This window comes from Pocillopora damicornis, chromosome 2, assembly GCF_964200805.1.
Source record: "Pocillopora damicornis chromosome 2, jaPocDami1.2, whole genome shotgun sequence".
Lineage (NCBI taxonomy): Eukaryota > Metazoa > Cnidaria > Anthozoa > Scleractinia > Pocilloporidae > Pocillopora > Pocillopora damicornis.
The window spans coordinates 18,165,224-18,181,694 of NC_142671.1; the positions used below are offsets into that span (position 1 = coordinate 18,165,224).

At 35.6% G+C, this 16,471-nt stretch overlaps 2 protein-coding genes across 5 annotated transcripts; one reads left to right on the plus strand and one right to left on the minus strand.

Moving 5' to 3' along the window:
* Positions 1–2,249: 2,249 nt before the first annotated feature.
* LOC113681649 (nucleotide exchange factor SIL1) lies at positions 2,250–7,169 on the minus strand. The gene is made up of 5 exons (XM_027198758.2): positions 6,981–7,169; positions 5,332–5,742; positions 4,552–4,846; positions 3,529–3,855; positions 2,250–2,648 (listed from the first exon to the last, which is right to left on the minus strand). The coding sequence occupies exons 1-5, from the start codon at positions 7,018–7,020 to the stop codon at positions 2,366–2,368; spliced, it is 1,356 nt and encodes a 451-aa protein (XP_027054559.2). The 5' UTR covers positions 7,021–7,169; the 3' UTR covers positions 2,250–2,365.
* A 922-nt stretch (positions 7,170–8,091) lies between these two features.
* Positions 8,092–16,444, plus strand: LOC113681643 (receptor expression-enhancing protein 1). 4 transcript variants are annotated; one of them, XM_027198749.2, is made up of 12 exons: positions 8,092–8,211; positions 8,317–8,558; positions 8,638–8,710; positions 10,458–10,537; positions 11,771–11,834; positions 12,007–12,063; positions 12,620–12,733; positions 12,902–13,116; positions 13,416–13,536; positions 13,666–13,716; positions 13,927–13,953; positions 15,068–16,444. In XM_027198749.2, exons 2-12 carry the CDS (start codon positions 8,527–8,529, stop codon positions 15,104–15,106), a joined length of 873 nt encoding a protein of 290 aa, XP_027054550.2. In that variant the 5' UTR covers positions 8,092–8,211; positions 8,317–8,526; the 3' UTR covers positions 15,107–16,444. The 4 variants fall into 4 exon arrangements, with proteins under 4 accessions (XP_027054550.2, XP_027054549.2, XP_089052215.1 ...); XM_027198748.2 differs by having other exon boundaries at positions 8,094–8,211; positions 15,164–16,444; XM_089196089.1 differs by lacking the exon at positions 8,638–8,710 and having other exon boundaries at positions 8,108–8,211.
* The last annotated feature ends 27 nt before the right edge of the window (positions 16,445–16,471 follow it).

Genomic DNA, 16,471 nt, shown 5'->3' on the forward strand with positions numbered 1-16,471 from the left:
CGACTATTTGTTTTTCCCTGTTGGAGGAGGGCTCGTGTACGTTCTTAAAATTTCACTTCTGAGAATGGGTTGTCGGTAAAGTTTTTCGGGTAGTTTCTCTCTGCCAGGAATGTTTTCTTCAAATTTTTCTTTTGAAGAAGTTGTCTCGGGAACTCGTAACGATTCGCCTTTTAGTAATTCTTTGTTCTCGTTAGGTGATACGTTGTGTTTAATGTGTGTCTCTGCTGGTTTGAAGTGGGTTCTCATGTCGAAACTGACTCCCTGTTGAATCTTTCACCCTTAAAGATAGTGGTGTCCAAGAAAATAGCTTCTGAAACAGATATTTCAGCTGTAAATTTGATTTTTGAGTTGTGTTTATTTGCTTGTTCAATAAACTGGTTGACGACTTATCTGTTGGTGTACATGAGAGAAATAATTATGCCGTGGATGTAGCGTTTCCAAACGAGCGCCCTTATCTAGCATTTGCATTTCAATTTTAGCCATGAAGATATTTGCAAAAGCTGATGGCGGCTCCTTACATTTGCAAGTAGTTTTGTTCGTTGAATTGGGATGAGTTTTGCTGCAAAATCAGTCTGAGTGCTTTCTCTAGTAAGCGCTTTGGCATGGTGGGGGGGGGGGGGTGGGGTGAGGAGGGAGTGGGTAAGGTAGCTATATTTGTGTGTAAGCTCGTAACGTCCAGCAAAACGGGTATCATTTCTTTCGGAAGCTTTGTATTTTCTATAAAGTAGATGAACTTTGTTGTATCTTTGAGATATGACTTCTGTTTTTGGGCGATCGGCTGAAGAATTCTATCCACTATTGTAACAGTACAGCTTTTCTTTTAGTCCTTCTGTAGGTTAAGTTTTTCTGTCTCGCTTAAAAGAGACCCAGCCTGAAAGAGACCATAAACACACCGAGGAAACACACCGAGGAACAACCGCTTTTTAAGCCGGCTAAATATACGTTAAGCAAGTCTTTGCCTTTCTCCATAACGAGAGTACATTATCAATATTGTTAAGGTTTTAATTTGTCCATCAGTTGGCGGTGAACTAGAGAAACGGCGCGATCGGGATGAAAACGTTTCTTACGACGGAATGGCGGGATGAAATGAAAAAATAGCGACGTGATGCGGGATTGAAGAAGTCTATTTTAGACCCTCAAAAAGAAACTGAAAATGGATATTACGAATTGACCTTAAAGTCAAACTGAACACCCTTAAGCGCTCGGCCATACACCATTCTACGTGGTCTCTGGGTGGCCATGAAGATCTGCGCTTGACGGTAAAGTTAACACGTGCATGACCTTAAAGTAGGATCGACGTGATGATGGCACGTTTCCTTTCAGTACGGGTGAACTTGAGAACCTCTTTGGAAAACAGGTTCCCAGTGGTAAAAGACCAAGTCTGTGTATCGCAATCGTTAGGTCAGTTTTGAACTTCAACATTGCACTGAAAGCGTTTTTTATTAACTTTTAATTCCTTATTTCATAAAGTCGAATCCCAGGAAAGTAATAAGATATCCGTAAGAACAGCCGACTTAATAATTAAAGACGATTTTTGCAAAAATCGAAGTATTAAATATTTAAGAAATTACTAGAGGTACGTACAAGCGCCCTTGAAGACTCTACGCCCGTAAATCCTGGTTTTGATGTGAATGCTGGGATCATTGCAATCGCAGTGATTCTGTGATCCAATGAAAACCTAGCCTCCTTCGTAGCCTACGGGGTTAGACCAAACAACGGCTTTCGAGACGTCTTATGTCAGAGTCTGGTTTCTTCTATTGTCAGGAAATTAGTAAAAAACTTAACTGACACTTCTATTTTACAAGTGTACATTCTAACAACTACCAGGTTTCCGGACTTCCGAACTGACTTTAAGTTACATGTCAGACAAGATTTAATTCGAGATCTTCACTCGGAATATCACACGGCGTCCAAACCGGTGAAGGTCCCTTCATGTTCGATGTCAAATGAGTACATCCCCTTTTGTGACATTGGCAGTACTCTTATATCTCTTTTTTACTTTTTTACTATCATTGTATCGTGACCAGGGTATGAAGTTGAAGATCACTACCAGTCGTTGGCTTCCTTTTCAGACAAAGGCTAATGCAAAGTCATGTAAAGCACGGTCTCCTTCGCAACTGTTTTTTACCATGTCACGCAACACTTAGGGAGAAGTTGCGTGACATCTCAAAGAACGAATGAGCGTGAGACTAGTGCAAGGCGCAAGGAGTAAGGAGAATCCTAGGGTTCACGTAACTACGATGTAATCAAGAAAAAAAATGTTTTTTTTTTTTTCAAAACCAAACGTCCTTCCATGGCAAAAATACCAACAGGACGCTGAGGTGGATGGATCCTGTAAAGGGAAATGCTACCTAAAGCTCTGCAGTCATGTTAACTTGCTCATCAGGTCTGTAACAAGTTGTGCCAATATTCCAGCATATTCAGAACTGTCACTAGCATCTGAACCCCTGGCATCTTTGAGCCACTCCAGTTTGAGTTTTTTTAAGCTGTTCTGTATGTGAGCCTTTTGAAACTCACTTTTACATCCAGTTACCATTACGTGAAGGGCTTGTAAAACCTTTTCTCTGGTGTCATTTTCTGTAGTATGTAGAAGACTGGGTATAAGTTGGCACCAACCCTTTTCAATCATGCTTTTTAACAAAGGGACCCTGTAATTAATGAAAAGCATTAAAATCTATTATTCATATTTGTCAATCAGAGCTGTGTTTAGTCTAGGAAATACCTGATTTCACAATATCACAAAATCAAGAACAGCTTCCAGGACTCAAAATTAGCAACCTTGGAAATCATTCCCAAGCTGTGTTAAAATCATCATCTTATAATTATTGACACTAACTTGACAACATTATTCTGGTTTTTAGGATTTTTAATTGGAAAGCAAACTGTTAACTCTTTAACTCTCAAGATCTGATTGTAAATTCTCTCCTCAAGCTGCTACATATTTCCTTGTAAATAAGTTGCAAGAGTATGTGGTCAGACTGAGATAACAACTTCAAACTGATAAGTTTGAATTTTCTAATGACCTGTTTGCTGGATAATGTTTAGATATTATAGGGAGAAGTTACTTGTTAATCACTTCTAGGGGTTAAAGAGTTAAAGGCTCTGTAGTTAGTTAAATATTATGGCAAAAGTACATAATTGGTTTCCAACTTGATATGATGTAGCAAGAAATAAAATATCAAGGACTGAAATGTTATTTTGGTGATCACAATTCAGCTATTTATAATAATTCTCTAATCTTTATTATTTAATCATGAAAATCATTGCTAAATATGGTAACTTAAACTCATGTACAACAAAGTAGAGTTCCTCAACTTTCTCCCCTGCTACAGATGAAATATTGGGTTTAGAAGCAAGTAACTAAGGCCACAGGACCTTCACAATGTTGGTTCACTACACCTATAGAAAAAGTATATTGATCAAATCTGATTTTACTGGTGACGTGGTAGTGGGAATTTATGACTATAAAAGAGCACATAAAAATAATTATAGAGGTACTATGATCACGAAAAGAAACATAAACCATACCTCCCAGAGATATCACCAGAAACATCCTGTCCTTGCTTTCTCAGCAGACTTGTGACATATTCAATTTGTTCTGTCAGTATATCTGTCATCAGAGTAATTGCTTTGATAACCAGAGGTTCTGTGTTTGCCTCATTAAAGAGCTTGACAAACATTTCAAGTCCATTCAGCTTAAGAAATTCTTTCTGTCCCACCAAAAACAATCTGATGAGGGAGGACAGTGCATGCATGGCTTTCTTTCGCACAGCCATAGGTTCATGTTTGGACAACAAGCGAAGAAGTAATGGTAATGCACCCTGTTTCAAGGCTGATTGCTGAACTATTAGATTGCTGTTTTGGACAAGCAAAAGAGAAAAATAAGCAATAAAACAAATCAAAAAAGAGTCATTCTTGCAAAACCATGTAAACATGAACATGCCATATCAAACCCCTTATAAATCATCTTAATGTAACCATCATTTATCAACTATGTTTTATTAACATGCCCTTCTTCTCTGCTGCCATAGCTTCATATTTTAGCCCTTTAGGTAATGCACATTTTTCATAATAATGGGTATGGTAATTGTTTTTTTATTTATGTGCAAATAAGCCTTCAGGACCTCCCTTTTGGAAGAAAAAATTATCTTGTTTTCAAACCTCTTGATGAAATTAGAAAGGCTAATTTACATGTGTATGGAGGATTAACCATAAAGCCCAACATAACCAAATTACAAGTAAATAAATTGAAAAAAGATATATCAATTGGAATGTCTTGGCTCTACAGAAGAGCTCCAGTTCTTTACTGGTAAATAATAGGGGTAGGAATGAGAGACCTAGGCACCTCCCTCAGATCAGTGGGCTTGATTTTTTTGTTGTTTTGTTGGGTCTGTTCTTCAAAGAGTGGGAACACATTTCCCAAAAAAAAAAAAGCAGTTGGCTATTAAGCCTCCTAGATCCATTTTCTCAACAAAAGTGATGCATATTATCAGTTCAGTACTTGAATATCCCAAAAACTATTATTATTGATAAAAACAGTAAATAAGCTACCTCTGCACTGCTGATCCCAGAACATAACATGCCCGTGTTCTTAGGCTCTCTTGAGAGGAATTCATAAACTTTATCACCAGGGAGAGTCCACCAATAGTGTCCAAATCTCTGGCATTATCTATCTGATGAACATAATACTCAAGCTCATCAAGGGCATGCTCCTTCTCTGCTAAACTGGAACTAGAAGTGTTTAGGATCTCAACATGTTTTGTAATTTCTTCAATATCCTTTTTCAGAAAAAGATCAACTCCTTCCAATTCCTTCCGGATTTCATCTATTGACCTAAATGTTTTCCCTGCAAAAAATAAAACCTAAATGTTGCTAGCTATGAAATGGATTGCACAGTGAAACATCAATCTATTAATAAACCTTTACACCCTAACATCAGCATGTATAATCTCTATACCATTCTTTATACAATTCCTATGGCACTGACAGGGAGAATTTAGTTAAAAATCTGAAGCTTTTCAAGTTTGCAAACTTTTCTTAAATTCTCAAGAACCCAATGTTTAATTCAGCTGTGATACTATAGGAAGAAATCAGATTCTAGTCACCCTCTGGGGTTAAAGGTTAGCTAAAGCAACCATCTTCAATGAACAACTATAGGAACTGTTGAACAGGGTTGCCAGTCTAATATAGATACTGTAAAGTTATATCTAATGTGTTTGGTTTCAAACAAATTCCTTGCAGATGAAAAAAAAAAAAACATAAATGTTGACCAACTGTTTAATAGGTTTCATGTCAGTACATAAAACTAAGGTTGGATTTTCTAAAACTCACCTCCAGTCAATGAACCATGACTTTGGTCAGAATGCTCCCCATTAGTGCTTTCATCATGAAATTTATCCCTAAAATCCTTAAGAGCCTCTTTAAGACGTTGCTTTGAAATGACATTTTTATCAATTGTGATAAATTTCTTTTCTGAGTCCATGTTATTTTTTAATTTAGTTCCATCATCTCCCTCTATAAGTTTGGCTTCTTTCTGTCCTGTTTGTAGGTTCATGCGCACATGGAGTCCTGCTGGAATACTTTGACCTGGTTTGATAGACTGCCATTCTGATGATGGCTGAAAAACTTCAAGGTCTTCTTCATCAAATTGTTCAGTATTAGGTGCTACCTTAACTTCGTCATCATTGGTGTCGTCATCATCACTTTTAACCAAAACAAGTCCTTGTTGTTGGTCTCCCAAAGCTTGAGACAATAAAAAAGAATTATAGTAAAATGAGCTATTGAGAAACTCCAAAGTTGCTTCTTGGCATCACTACAATCAGTTGGTATAAAAAAAAATTAAGAAATATTTACTATGAACTAAGAAAAAAGTTAAAGGACCAAAGTAGATACTTCAGTTCCAGTCAATTAACCCTTTACACGCTAAGATTAGTATGCACATTCTCTATACTGTTTTCTGTATATTTCCTAAGGTGCTGACAAGGAGATTTTGTTTAACAATCAAGAGCTCCTTTACTTGTTGATCATTTCCATAACTCTCATGACCTTTATGTTTGATTCAGGGGATATTGTTAATAGATGCTAGTCACTCTTAGGGGTTAAAGGGAAAAGTCTATGGCTCACATTCGATACTGATTCCACTATCCATGATCCTCAAATCCATAGGTAAATATAAAGAATATTTGCAGCTAAAAAAAATTTTCTTATTAATCCGTCAAGTTAAGTTTGGGTCACTAAAATTCAAATGATGGGATTTTATTCAATTTAACAAATACATTCTGATTTGTTCCATAATTAGCTGAAAACGAAACTATAGAGTTTCTTGTTTAAACAATAATTACTTCTGAATTCATCAACCACAGCTTGTAATCTGTTTTACCTATCTGTTGAAATGTATCACATGATAGAATTAAGAGGGTAGAGATAGATTGTTAGATCTTACTTGATGACTAAAGAAACCATTAAAAAATCCATGAGATTTATGGTACTCTCTTACTATCATCAAAAGTGACCGATATTTAATTTCTCCCTACATTATCAAAACAACAGTTAATCATGTTAATCAGTTAATCATGGAAAAATGAAAAACAAAAAGAGAAAAACAAACTCATCACTGCTCATCATTTTGATAGGGTGCCGAACTTCACCAACTAATTCACATGTACAGGTAGGGAGAAGTACTGATCAAATCGAGGGCGACAAGCGCCAACACAAAGATTTTAGTGGGTTATACGGTTCTTGTAATTTCCTGACAGATGAATTAAAATGTGTAGCAAAACCTTTATACATGTGGATACCAAACACCAGTGATCAATCAAATTCTTACTTATCATAACAGTGCATTTTTCAGACACCATTTAATATGCAGAACCTGAAATCAATGACTGATAAATCAGTACGAGATAATCATGAAAGTTATGATTTGAGAGAAGCTTTGTTCTCCTGCACAATGACCTAACATCAAATAAAACTTAACTTACCGGACGTCAGTAGAACAAGTATCGCCAAATACTGCAACATTCTGTATTTCAAGCTCACCTTCCTCCTATCTCAAATTTAGAGTAAAGGATAGAAAAGTGATGCAACTTTTTATTACGGGGAAACTCTAGTCCCACGCTGAACATTTCGACACGAAACTCCATTATCGTAAGCCACGTAGATGAGAAACCGCTGACCGGAAAGAATGATGAAATTTGCGCCACGCGTACACGCACGCCAAAGACTTGGAATCAATCTACTGGAGGATCTAATCGAAGACAAGCTTAACTGGATCATACGTATTTTAGCTCACTTTATTTTAACATTCGTGAAATGTAACAACGCTTCACCTGCTTCCACGTCATGAATAGGACAACATGTGAAATTTGGCCTGAACGTTCCTGTGGGGGGGGGGGGGGGGTAAAGGAATAGGTGACACGACGTAAAAATTGCGGCCGGGTAAATCAAGTGGGACCTGGAATTCTCTGTTCTACTTTCAAATAGTTTTACAAGCCAATATAGTTCTTAGTTCTCGCCGAGTAAAATTTCCAACACTAATTAAGTGCAAATCATTTCTATAAAAAGTAAAACTAAATATAAGAGCTTACAGATTGCCATGATAAACCGCGACTTGGTCATGTCGCCGACTTGTCATCTAACGGATACCACAGCTCTACTTACCGACGGTTGTCTTTGATGAACCGGCCGACATCCTTCTCAATGGATAACTCGTTAACTATGTTGATTGCACAGATCATTAAGGGCTCCCATGATCCCGGTGTCACTACCCCTTACAGTAAAATAACCATCAAAAGTTTATTTTCCGTCTCAGTTTACTTAATGTATGGTACCGAAGGAAACAGTTAGTTTGGTTTTCCCTCGATATCGTCTCGGGAAAGATCAGGACTTGAGGGAAACAAAACTAACTAGTTTCCCGAGGGACCATACATTAGTGCCTTCTTATCTATTTAGACTTTCCCTTTCAACTTTCAACAACTGCGCAATTGCATCCCGGTCATAATAGATTTGAATTTGATCAGGGGCACGTGACCAAGAATCAACCAATCACAGTGCTCGTTTTGTTGAGTGAAAGTCTAGGTATTTAATAATATTGCATAACGCGTGGAGCCCGTCTGAATGCGTGATGGATGCTTGGTTGTTGTAATACATGGTGAGATAATTTGCTTCATTCCGACCCATTCTCAGTGTGGTATGCATAAGAAACTGAAAAAGGTATAGAACGGAATTTTGAATCGATAGTACTTACAAGAGGCGTAGAAGGCATTTAAAGAAACTAAAAATTTCATCCTCTTTCATATTTCGTTTTGTTCACTTTAGTGCAATTACGTCACAACCAGTCTTCCGCTGACCAATATCACTGCAGAAATAGTTCTGCAAACAAAAAGCAACCGAAGGTTGGTAGGAACTGATCCGTCACGTCCGTTTTTCCTGCTTAAAAATATATCTGGCGGCCGTATGGCTTATTATTCGACTATGAGTTAAACCAAGGCAGAGGATTGTGACTAGAGGCCACAGTTAGCGTAGAAAATGGTTTCGTACGTGGCGTCGCGACTTATCATGTAAGTATTGGCGCGGTTTTCGATTCTCTTTTTTTTCAAAATAAAGTAAATGCGATTATCTCCTATTCCATTCAAACAGGCTCGTGTTTGGAACTCTCTATCCAGCGTATTATTCATATAAAGCTATCAAGACAAAGAATGTCCGCGAATATGTAAGATATCTCTTTCCTATGAGTATCTGCTCTTTGTTTTCATGCTTCCATTGTAATGTTTTCCTATTTTTTCCTGTCCTGCTCGATAGATGATTTTTGGAATGTTGTTTTTCGATAGCGCTTCAGACTCGACATTGTGTTTTAATATCAGTGTTTACTAGTTTAAGTAAAGATAAGGGTACAGTCTGGAATAATCAAAGTGCGAACAGTAGAGTTAGAACTCATTAACTCAAGCTCTAAGCTTCTCGTGCTAATTAATTGTTCACCGTCACGATGACGAGAATTTTGATTTGCAACCATCGAGTACCTAGATTTTAGCATCCGGTTATGTTCAAGCTTAAAACTGTATGCTTGATAATTATTCTGGCTTGTGTTTTCGCGTACATCTATTGACGATCAGCATCGATTACGGCAGCGGAGGCAGGCCCACTAAGGAAACAGTCCTTGAGTATCTTTGAATTCAAACTAGATTCAATCTTGAGAGTGGTTGAGTATATATATCTTCATTTTATTGCACCATTTAAGCTGGATAGCGCCTCTTGGGACATGAACCTTATCACTTTAAACAATTTAGGCCGCCCTGATATTAACGGACCAGTTCTACGTTATACGTATTGACTTGTGTCTGTCCATTGTTGTGCTTGAACATGCAATATATGAAAGATCTGCTTTTCTATTTCAGCTCTTCAAATAAATTGGCTTTAAATCTAGTATGTAGCCTTGAATTTCTGCCAAAATCCAATGAAAATATGTGGCTTAAAGTAAAAAAAACACCATTTAGATCGCATATTCTAATATTACAGATTATTCGGTGCTGTAATTGAAACATTTAGCTGTGCAAACAAAAGAGCTAAGAGCTAGAGATTTTGTCAGTAGATCAGAGAAAAAATCTTCAAAGTGCTAAAGTTGATTTCATTTTTGGAATCCAGCATTCACCTCCACATGAGAGATACCTTAGAACTTTGTACCAGCTACATATTAACATATTTACACTTCATAGCCATTCTATTTTTCTTTTTTATTTGCCACTGTCAGTTTTCTTCAGCAGAGGTTTTCTCTTTCCCAGTCATTCTTAAGAAAAAGAAAATAGAATGGTCAATATTTTTGTGACCTAAAGAGTGTGACTAGATTAAAAGATAGTATTTTGCAGTCTTGTTTTTCATTTTCAAATGAGAAAAGACTCTGATTTGCATGGAATGACAAAGGATGTCGTCCATGCATGAATTTGAATGTATGCTGGGCAAACAATATCGAGATAATACACATTCCTAATCAGCTGTCTTGTTTACAGTATTTCTTAGAGTATTAAAGGTGTTAAGCAGGCCAGTTCTTGTTTACTGTTTGGATTAGCTTCAGTTTCTCTTAAAAAGAAATGTTAAAACTGTAATCTTAACACCCTTACATAAAGCAACTGACACTGACATAGGTGACCAAAGCAACTGATGAAAGACATTTGTTTATTGAGTACAAATCCTTGCTTGAAATTAACTGTTTCCATGGGTCAGGGAAAATTCTGTTACAACGAGGTAGACTCTGTTTTGCCTATTTTGAGGGGGTTATGTGATAACATGAAGTTAATTCTCTTAACTAGTGTAAGATTTTAGGATGAATCTTTTCAGTTTTTGCAGCCTAACTTCAACAGTAATAGACTGAACTGCAAAGTTTTTGATGTATTATAACATTTTTCATGAAAATACAAATATGTTTATGTATATTTAAATGCAAAACTGTCTCTGTGTGTTTTCAGGTCAGATGGATGATGTATTGGATAGTATTTGCTCTCTTTATCACACTAGAACTCTTTGCTGATCTTCTACTTGGATTTTGGTAAGTATATTTATTCATTCCATACATATTTTTCAGGCTGTGTCTTTTCAAAGGATTGATAATACTGTTTACATGGTTGATCACCCACAGTAGAAAGAGGCTTTTCTAATAATGCTGTTTACACGATACACCAACCACAACAGAGAATGGCTTTTCTATGCATGTTTCTTATAGTAGCAGGACTTACAAGGAAAATACAGCATTGTCTACTCTTTTAAGGTTGTTTTGGGTTTGGAGGCCCTTTGATACCAGCCCTCCTTTTCAAAGAATATAGCTTAAATTTAGAAAGAAAATTATTTGTCCATTCAAAATAAGATAAAAAAGATAGGTCAAGTTTCTTTTTCCAATGTAATGAAAACTTACCTTTCTTGTGAGCTAATAGACCACAAAAATCAATTATTTTTTATTAACTATGTAACAAATATGCACCAAAGAATGCACAAGTCAGTGTGAATTAATACCATTAACAACTCTGATAACAAAGGGACCAGAGTAAGTGACAGATATGTCTGCAAAGGTTGATAGACATCAAGGGATCCTTTCTTTCCATTTTATCAGCAATAATATTGTTTATAAGATGTGTCTTTTTATCTTCAAGTAAGAGCACCTTTATTTTTTTCTTATATTTAGTGCCAACCAATTTCGATTGTTTTGGAAAATGAAATTCAGTTTTGTTACCTGTTAACCCAAGAAGGCTTGAAAGCCTCTTTTTTCTCTTCAATCAGCAGGAAACTGTTAGTAATAACATTCTAGAAAGTGTGTACTTGATGAACACTTTATCTACTGTATTCCTTTTCTTACTGAGAAAGAGCTTAACTGCAAAGCTCAAGTCATTAAAGTGTGTGTCAACATCCAGATCTAAAGGACTGTACTCTGCAAATGATAAGAAAGTTTACATTTGTCATGGAATACAAAACCTGCCATGTCTAGGTGGAGCTCTCTAATTTAGCAGTATGAACCTCTATCAGAGATAACAATGTTTTCTAAATCTACAATCATATGATGTAGAATGGTGATTTTAGTAGACATCATTCCTATATGCGAGGACTTTCCTGGAGGTGAAAAAAAGGAATGTCATTCTGGATCACGTTTATTCAGTGTAGAGAAAAAAATGGCATTTCAATTTCGTGTTTCCAAACAATTGTCTGCTTGTGGACTGGATATTATAAGGTGTGAATTTTTATGATTTAATTGTTGGGGATGTACTGCATTTCTTTTGTTGTTTCTTTTTAGGTTCCCCTTCTATTATGAAATTAAGATACTATTCATGCTTTGGCTTTTGTTACCTGCAACAAAGGTAATCTTTATATCCATGTTTTACAAAAATATTATTGGTTTTTATAAGCATTCTTCTATTACCACTTACCTTCTTTCTCTTCTTGTAAATCTCTTGGTTAAGAGTTTGTATTTTATGGCCACAATGAGCAGATTTTGTCAAGTTCATATATTGAATTTTATTTTCTCTTCAGGGATCCAGCATTCTGTATCGTAAATTTGTGCATCCATGGTTATCTCGCAATGAAAATGTTAGTAAAAATGATGTATGCATGGTTGATGGTGGTGGTGTTTTTTTGTTATTTGGTCTTTTCTGCAAATGTTATTTTTAGTTGTGAAGTGGTTCCTCAGCTTTACTGGCTGCTTGCTGCAATTTTTCTTTAGTTCTTATTATGTACAAGCAAACAATTTAACTTAACAAATAGGTTCCATGTTTCTGTGAATCTGTACAATAATATATCATATATGATGTCAAAATGTGATAAGAAAAAAGAAGGGACATGTAAGGTTTAACTTCTAAAACCATAACCAATTAAAACAAAGGCTAACTAGACAAGAGGCCCAGAGGCTCATGCAAGGAAAGGTTCCAATGTACAGGGAGAGGAATGGTTTTATTTTTGTATTTCATTGTTTGAGAAACTGGTGCCAGGTTTCCAGACCAACCTCAGGGATCGGTTAAGCAAAGTCAAAGCAACCAGATTACTTTTTCAAGACAGTTACTCAAAATTGCTCTGAAAATTTTGTAACTTTTTGATTGGTTGTCAATAATTGATTGCATTTGTCTTTGTACTCTCTGTACCCCTACAGGACATTGACAGTTACATTTCACAGCTGAAAGAGAGTGGATATGACACATTCTTGAGAGTCAGTAAAAATGGTCTGTCCATTGCTGCTGACACTATGATAAAGACTGCTGCCACGGTAATCTTTCTTTATTCTTAAGCAAATGTGGCACTCTGACAAACTCAGTTATATTTAAACTTCTCTTTCAGAAAGAGCACTTGATTTAGATGCCAGAGTGTTTAGGTTTTACTAGCTACCTAAAAAGCTGCTTAAGTAACAAGCAAAAATTTATACATTTTGTTGTAGGGTCAAACTGTCCTGGCAGAGAAGCTACGTCATTATGGCACTGATGTAACAGACCATAGACAAGCCAGGCTTCGCAAGGCTAAATCATGGTATGGTGGAATGAATTCAACAGACAACGATTATGTGCCAATTGATGAATCTGAAGAATTTAGTCTCATAGAAGAGAGAGAAGAGGAAGAGGAGGAGGAGAATTCAGCCAATCCTGACCCAGAGAGGTATGTGCAGGAGATATTGTACAAGTTGTTATTGGGGCAATTTTATCCCCTTAATCAGCATAACCAAGCTCATATTTCTCCAGTCTAACATCTTAAGTAAGCCAGTTTTACGTTAATTTTATTTTTCACTTCTAGTAGCTGTAATAAAGAATGAAAAGCCTGTTATGTGTTCTTCAACACTGGAATATTTTTATGCACAGCTATATTCCTCTACATGTTTGCTGACAGGAACTTACATGGTTTTCAATTGTTAACAAGGTGTTTTATTATTTCAAGCTTTTTCCCATTTTTTCTTTTAGTGAAAAGCTAAGGGATGAGTTAAAGGAGTATCCAGAAGAAACTAAAACTAAAGGAATGAAAAAAGCTTCCTCCTATGGCTCAGACATCAATAGGTCAGCAACTCTTCCACGTTCACATGGGGTAAGTTTGATTTTATCTCTGAGGTACAATTTCTGGAAAAGTAACTATTCCCTGGTATCTTTGTAGCTAAAGAACAATTTTGAGCTCTCTTGTAAGATACCTGTTTGTTGTCTTCTGGTTTTATTGTAGAGACCCTCAAACCGTCCAAGAGTCCATGGCTCAGGCTATGATCATTTTGAGGTAAATTAATGTTGTGTTACTCTTCATAATGATAACTTAATGATATTTTGGTGATTGTGGGTAAAAATTTGCCAATTTGAAGGTTTTGTTCAAAACCTCCCTTACTTTTGTTTTCCAAGTTTGAGTTCTTTTTGTGATGATTGGAGTAAAACATGATATTAATTACTTTGATTCATAAACTTAAATATAAATGTATTTTTATCATTACAGTCAACTACCCTCCCAAGGCAGTATGAGGTGAGATAAGCAGCAGTTTTATTGCAATGAAAATGTTTCATTGAAAAATGTTGTTTTCAGGGGAGTAAGAATGGTTGTTATTAATCCAGCTGTTTGCTTTAATTTGTAATAATACTTACCAAATGAGCCGATTTTAGCCATGAATTAAAAAATTGTTTTCAGTTTTACTGGAGATAATCTTTTAACCTTTATTTTAAATAAATGTGTATGTGATTGCTAGTAATTTGAATAATTTCAATGTTTTAAAAGTTAAAAAATTAATTTCCTCATAATGTGGAAGTTTAGGTTAAGTTAAAAAAATTAAAATCCAAGAATATTTTTGAATGCTCAGCTAAATACATTGCTTCAAACATGGAAATCAAAGAAGTTGACATCAGTCTTGAATGATAAAATTATTTTTCTTGTACCAAAAACCATAAGAAAAAGCAGCATACATTTACTTTACACCATATAATTTATGGTGATTATGAAAATAGTGTAATTTTGTTTTATGCTCTTATTTAAAACCTTGTCATAACCTTGTAAATTAAATTTTCCTCAGAAGCAAGTTTCCCACCATCAGTTCTCAGGCATTTTTGTTGGCAATGAGCTTTGAATCTTGCTAATAGTAGTTATGTCACAGCAAGTGCCATTGACCTAATGGTCAAGGAAAAAGTCCACTTATTAAGCAAACTCACACAACAGTTTAATGTTATGTGAAACTCTCTTGTTAAATTTTTTTAATTGTCATGTGCCTCAGGTCTACTAGCATGATAATTGGTATCAGGTAGAGGGGCAAAAATTAAAAGAAAAAAGATTTTAAATCATGACTAACATTGAATTCTATTAAGTGAAACACTGATCCATGGGATGGTGTACTGGTTGAAAGTAATACTAATTTCTCATTCCTCAATTTTGATTTTTTTTTCCAAATTAACTGTGGAACTCAATTTTTCTGTGCTGGAATTTGAGCAGTAAAACATAGATTACTTTGAAAACTGCTTTATTTAAAATATATTTCCCATTTCTTACTCCTCATGTTGTGCAATTGAACTTTATAATTATGTCAGTGTGTTCCTACCAAAGATAGCCTTGACAATACTAATTGGTAGCTCTATTAACCCTTTTGTTTCAGACCAGAACGCAAAGCAGGACTCAAAGGAAGATTGTCTAGATCTCTACCAAGCATCTCATTTCCCCCTTTCTTATTACTTTTTATTACTTTGAACAGCATGCCAGCTCAAGAGGTCAGCCTAGACGAAGTCAGAGGATTAGAAAGCCACGTACTCTTCCTGTTGTTCCAAATGCATCATATGAGTGTTAGTTTAGGACAAGGATATGGTGTCCTGTGTAAAAAAACCTCTTGCATGTCATGTTGGTGTATATATTTTAATTAAATGCTTTTTGGGGCTTTGGCAAAAATTGTCCATTATGTTGGCTTTTCCTTTTGTTCCTTCATTTGAAATTTGCTTCTGAGTAAAGTCAAGATGTAGCAAAGTTGTTATTAATTGTATTTCCCAAATATTTCAAAATTGCTTGTCTAAGTAATGGAAAGTAGATTGTGTTTTCAGTAGTATAATTTTGCTGTATTCTCAAATACCAATATTGGTTCATAATTTTCCTGAGGACATTTTAACATATTAACTAGTATATGTATACCTGATTACCAATTTGATTACTATCCATAGATTTTTATCATATTTAGTCTCATTTCTTAGCTTACTGAAACAATGTTTAAGACATTCTGTCAAGTCTGTATCAACCCATCCCCTTCTTTGTCATGAGCTACCTTCTTTGTGAAGAAAATTCACTTACCCTGTCTTTCTTGTAACTTCTCTCTTCCTCCACTTGTTTTCTAACCAGGAAAGGGGCTATTTAAGGGGGTTTTTGTATTATAATAAAGATTGGTAAAATATCTGTAATTGCATAGAAGATCTTAGAGTATTGTAGCCTGATTGGTCAAGGATGTCATTTCTGGCCATAACCACCCAGTGTGAGCTGATTGTAATACCAAAGCAATTATCTATAGAAGGAGAAAAAAAAGGGGAAATGCAATTGCACTAATTATCACTTGTCAATGAGTACTTATACTGAATGAACAATTTATTCTCCCCAGAACCCTGTTCATTTTGTCTGAGGGATTATTGGACAGTATTCACTTTGCATTCAGCAATTGATATTGTTTAATGCCTGATTGTTGCTTCCTTCAGTGCAGGACTTCTTTCCTGTCTTTATAAACCATTCCTGTCACCCCTCTGTGACCAAGATTCCTAAATCCTAGTCCTTATATTACTTCTGAAATCTTTTAGTAGTGTACTTATTTATGTGGTTTTGATTTTTGTCCTGATAACAATGTTCTTATTTATATTTAAATGTGTTAACAATGCAAAAGATAACCGGCTAAAAAGTAAAATTTTATGTCATGGAATGTAAAAATAGTCATTTTTTTTTTCAACATTGCTTCTAGGTAATTACAATTCACAATAACAGATTAAACCACTATCCTAATGTTGAGCTGTACATTTATCTGTCTATTCTT